At 42.3% G+C, this 4,783-nt stretch overlaps 1 protein-coding gene across 1 annotated transcript; it reads right to left on the reverse strand.

Moving 5' to 3' along the window:
• Positions 1-619: 619 nt before the first annotated feature.
• Positions 620-1,282, reverse strand: LOC136511458 (RING-H2 finger protein ATL32-like). The gene has a single exon (XM_066505522.1). It carries the CDS (start codon positions 1,232-1,234, stop codon positions 620-622), a length of 615 nt encoding a protein of 204 aa, XP_066361619.1. The 5' UTR covers positions 1,235-1,282.
• Between the last annotated feature and the right edge of the window lie 3,501 nt (positions 1,283-4,783).

The raw sequence follows: 4,783 nt of genomic DNA on the forward strand, positions 1-4,783 counted from the left end.
GTGATAGACGTGACAACTACGACCCATACAGATACACCCTTGCACAATAAGGTCGATCAAAATTTTCATTCAAGAAGAAAGAATCGTCATGCATCAAATTTTTCATTCAAGAAGAAAGAATCAGTATTCGTCGTATTTATTTATACCAGAGAATTGGATGATCCGTCCTTCTCTCAAAGGCAAAGTGGCAAACAAACACAGACTATATATTTTTACCAGTAATTCTACTGTCTTACAAACGCATATGCATGCCAAAATGCAATTAGCAAATCGGCCATATCATATATAGTTCATACAACGAGTAATTAATCATGCAGATCTCACATGCATACACTACACATGGTCGAAGACTCCATTCACGATATATATACGACTCGATATATCTAATCCCAAAACCTGAAAACCAACCAGAAATATACATGCATACATCACACAATATGAAGAACAGGAATCGATCGCCTCACCAACCTTTTCTAGCTGGTCATCTGGTGCTAAGCGACATGGACGCCGACCTGAAAAGGTGGAAGAAATGGTTGTCACCTTCCGCCGTGTACGTGGTCCCCTTGCTTGCTCGCCATGCACTACCAGATCGAGAGAGCGATCTGGCCTCTCGGCCGCCTCACACGGGACAATCATCCGCGGCGACGTTGTCGTCGTGGTCCTTGGCGTTCCTGGACGCGTCAGCGACGGCCGCGGCGGCGGGGGCGACGACTCTGCCGCGGCAGAGCGGGCACGTGGCGTGGAGCCGCAGCCACGCGCCCACGCAGTCGGCGTGGAACCGGTGCCCGCACCGCGGGAGGACGTGCACCGAGTCGCCGTCGCGCAGCTCCACGATGCACACCGCGCACTCGGGAGCCTTCCCTCCTCCTTCCTCGGCGCCGGAGCCGGCGCTGGAGTACACGGACACGGGCAGGGACGACGCCACGTCTTCCACCGGCGTCGACTGCACGCCGAGGCGGTCATCGTGCCGGTGACGGGACGCCCACGGCGAGGCCACGGGCAGCGAGTCCTCGTCTTCGTCTTCGGCGCCGTCGTCTGACGTGGACGGCGGCCCACCTTTCCCAGAGAAGAACCGCCAGAAGAAACCGAAGATGAGGAGGATCACCAGCACGTTGATGCCCACGACGCAGGCCGTCAGCACCGCGCCGTGCGGCGCCCAGTGGCCTTCCACCTCCGGCGGCGCCGACGCACCGGCAGCCAGGCTAAGACTGCCGCTCCCGAGCGTAGTGGACATGCTGGCTTCTGCGCCGACGAGATGGTTCTGGACAACCCAAACAGCAGAGAGTCGCTGCCAATGGTGTGCACAAACCGCAAAACCTTAATCCGCTTTATTAGAAGCTAATACATCCTTCCAAGAAGAAGAAGATTTTGTTGATCAAGTTTGCAATCGAGTTGGGAGAAGAAATCAGAGGAAAGTGTTGCGCAGGAAAGCGGAACTGAGGGGGGCTAAAAAAAGGTAGAAGCGGGGGAGGTGGCATTGCCCATTCCATTGGTTCTTGAGGTGTCCAATGGTGAATCGGTGACTGCAGGACTTTGTTAATGCCCAAGCGGTTTGACTCGGGTGGTTTTGGAGCTTGTTGCATTTTTTGTTATTGATGATGCCCACCATATTGCTTCGTACTATATAACTCAATAAATCATGATAGAGCTAGCTAGATTTTTGTTATATTTTCTTATTAGGAGACCTCCTTATTCGACAATAGAAAATGAAATTCCATTTTGTCTTGCTTCGGCACGTCAACTAGGTTGTTTCCTCCCACTATATATCTACGACCCATGAGTTTAGTAGAAGGAGTCGCCGAGATTGAATCTGGGATAGAATTAAATGTCGATGGCATTGTCAATCAAAGCTTGAATATTGGTACGAGGATAAACATTTAGGACATATGTGAATCCCAAGAATCTAAAGAAATGGATTATGATTCCATTTCTTAGTAAACGAAAATAGTATAAATGGATTACATTTTTAATATTCATGTTTGGATTCCATTAGGAGCTGATTCAAAAATTTCCAACTGTGCCCTAGAAGAAATGAATTAAAGCTACTCCTTACGTCCTGAAGTATTATAAGCATGCTCATATTTCGAAGTTCAAATTCTATTATCTATGACCAACATTTATTCTAATCATACGATAAGTTTTATAATTCAGAAGTGGTTACATTATATTTGTATTTTTAAAATAATACTTTCTTTGATGATCAAACTTTTTGTTACAATAAATCATATATTGTAAGAGAAATTAGTGGTCAAAGTATGATCTTAAAAATTTCACGAAGTCAAATCTCGCCTTACATTTTTGGAACGGGTGGAGTATCTGGTGCACACAAGATTCTATTGATGCATCTGTGCACAAAGTCAATCTAATAGGATCTGAATGGCACAACCGCACAAGTGAGGGGGTAGGAATCTGCTGACCCATTGTTCACCTGAGAATAATTGGATTTCGATCAGAGGGCCTAAATCATCCCAAGAGGGATAAGGAGATTCGTCTCACATGTCACGTAGACTATTCAGATTGGATTTGATCGATGGATAAGAATGAGTTTGTCCACATGAGCACCAATATTCTCTTGTATGCCTGATTCTTCCTCTCGTTTTTCAGTTAATTATTTGAAATGAGTTTCTTCTGCAAAAAGAAAATTGTAGTAGTAATTTGTAAAACTCTTTGTTATTGTATAGCACAATGTACAAAGTCTTTTCTCTCCTTCATGTAAATCTGTTTGGTATTGAATATAGCTGAGTTTTTTTTTCCTTTCACTTTAAGTCTAAATTGAATTCCGTTAGTGTTAATGGTATTAGGGTGGGCTATTTTCCGTATCCTAACAAGGGTGGACCTAAAAGTTGAAGCCATCACTGGAGCTCTTCGCAAATACTCTCCTTGTATAAACATATAGAGAAGAAATCAAAGTCCTAACAAATGTTAATACAGAAATATGAAGCACATATTTGTTGTTTGCTCAAATTGGCATGATTTAATTCCATAGAAGAGAACTAATGTGGTATTCCTTCTACAAATGCAATTTATTGCTGAAAAAACATGGACATGCTAGAAGAAGAGGTGTGGGGCTGGGGTGGTGCAAGGGAGGAGGGATAATCTTTTTCAAAGAGAATGGTTACCTTTTACATGAGAATCATTTAATGGCAAGACTCTATATCCTCCCATCAATTCCCTTTACATGTTATTTTTAGGTGAGAACGAAGTTAGCAAAAGATGAGGTATGTAAAACACCTAAGCTTTTTTTAAAAGCACCATTTGGTGCAGCCTTCACAGGAGGCAGGTGCGGGATGGGGGATCGAACCCCCGTAGGTCGGCTCCTCGCTTGTAGCCTTCACTACTGGGCCACATGCCCATCCGCCTAAAAAAACCTAAGCTTAATAAGTGAATTTTAAGGGCAAGGATGCGTTCGGTGCCTAGGCACCATTCATGAACTTGGAGCATCAAGGCATCATAACAGAGAAGAGAGGAGAAGGTAATGTAGAGGCGGCTGCTAATGATGTCATGTTCCTCACAAGTTCTTGATCATCAGCTCATATTCCATATAATGTATGGACTTGGACAATTTCATCATCGGCAAAACAAAGGAGAGGAGAGGGCAGATTTGGCAAAAAAAGTAACAACTGCTTAGCAAACATAGAGAGGAAAAGGTGTAAAAAAAGCAGCTATTGCTTCCCAAATATAGCGGATAGGAAAAATAACCAAAAAACAGTTGACTGCTGCCACATGGTTGGAAGACCCCTGCAGATCAAAATCTGGTAACTTAGTAGAGGAGTAGAGTATAGGAGGAGTAGAGAAGTGTAGCAGCCAGTAGTTAAGAGTAGCAGCCAACAGCTAGGGAAGAGAGTAGAGTAGCAGCTAGCTAGTAGGAGTAGGAGTAGCTAGCAGTAGCAAGTAGAGTAGTAGTAGTTCAGTAGAGTAGAGTAGTAGTAGTAGTTCAGTATAGTAGTAGTAGTAGTACATACAAACAGTTGTATCCAAAATAATCAGCTATAAGCACTAGTTCATTAAGAATTACAAGATAAAAACAGTGTCATCCTGGGAAAACATAGGTATTTGGGAAAAATGAAGTGGAGTAAGTTGATTAAGAATTACAAGATATGTTTCAGCACACTAGTTTCAGTTTTGAGTTAAGACCACAGCATAGTACCTTCTGAAAGTAATATCAGCACAAGGTAGATACTATATGTTGGAGTACCTTTATTTTTGGGCTGCTAGATAAGTCACTGTCAGTAGAGATAGACATAGAGGTCTGCGGCTATAGCTAGATGTAGTGATGTCATAATGTCTCTAAGTTCTATCTATATAAAAATGGCTGGATGTAATTATGTCATAATGTCTCCAAGTTTTATCTATATAAAAATGGCAGTGCAAAAAGAAGTCTTTAAATAAGTAGGACTCCTAATATGTTTGTATATGGTTGCAGACCTAGTATATTCAATTCATACAAACTTACACATACTGACATACCTATATATCGAGACTTCACAAGCCAAACCATATCACTAGTGATAGAATTGCATGGTCTATAGCTAGATTAATGCCATAAATGTCTTTATAAAGCGCTAGATCGGCATCAATGCAAAAAAGAAATGAGTCCTATTTTATCTATAATTCATTACTAATGCTATAGATAGACATACATGGTCTGCTATAGCCAGACTGATATCAAGGTATCTTCAAGTGCTACAAAAAAGAAAGTGTAAAGAAAGGAGTTTTATATATTAGTACTTCTTAGAAAAAGATTCACAAACCAATCTACTACATCATGTGCTATATTTTCCAT

The sequence above is a fragment of the Miscanthus floridulus genome, chromosome 16 (assembly GCF_019320115.1).
Source record: "Miscanthus floridulus cultivar M001 chromosome 16, ASM1932011v1, whole genome shotgun sequence".
Lineage (NCBI taxonomy): Eukaryota > Viridiplantae > Streptophyta > Magnoliopsida > Poales > Poaceae > Miscanthus > Miscanthus floridulus.

Excerpts from the sequence above, each read along its gene's own strand:
- LOC136511458 (XM_066505522.1), bottom strand. The coding sequence starts at position 1,234 with ATGTCCACTACGCTCGGGAGCGGCAGTCTTAGCCTGGCTGCCGGTGCG.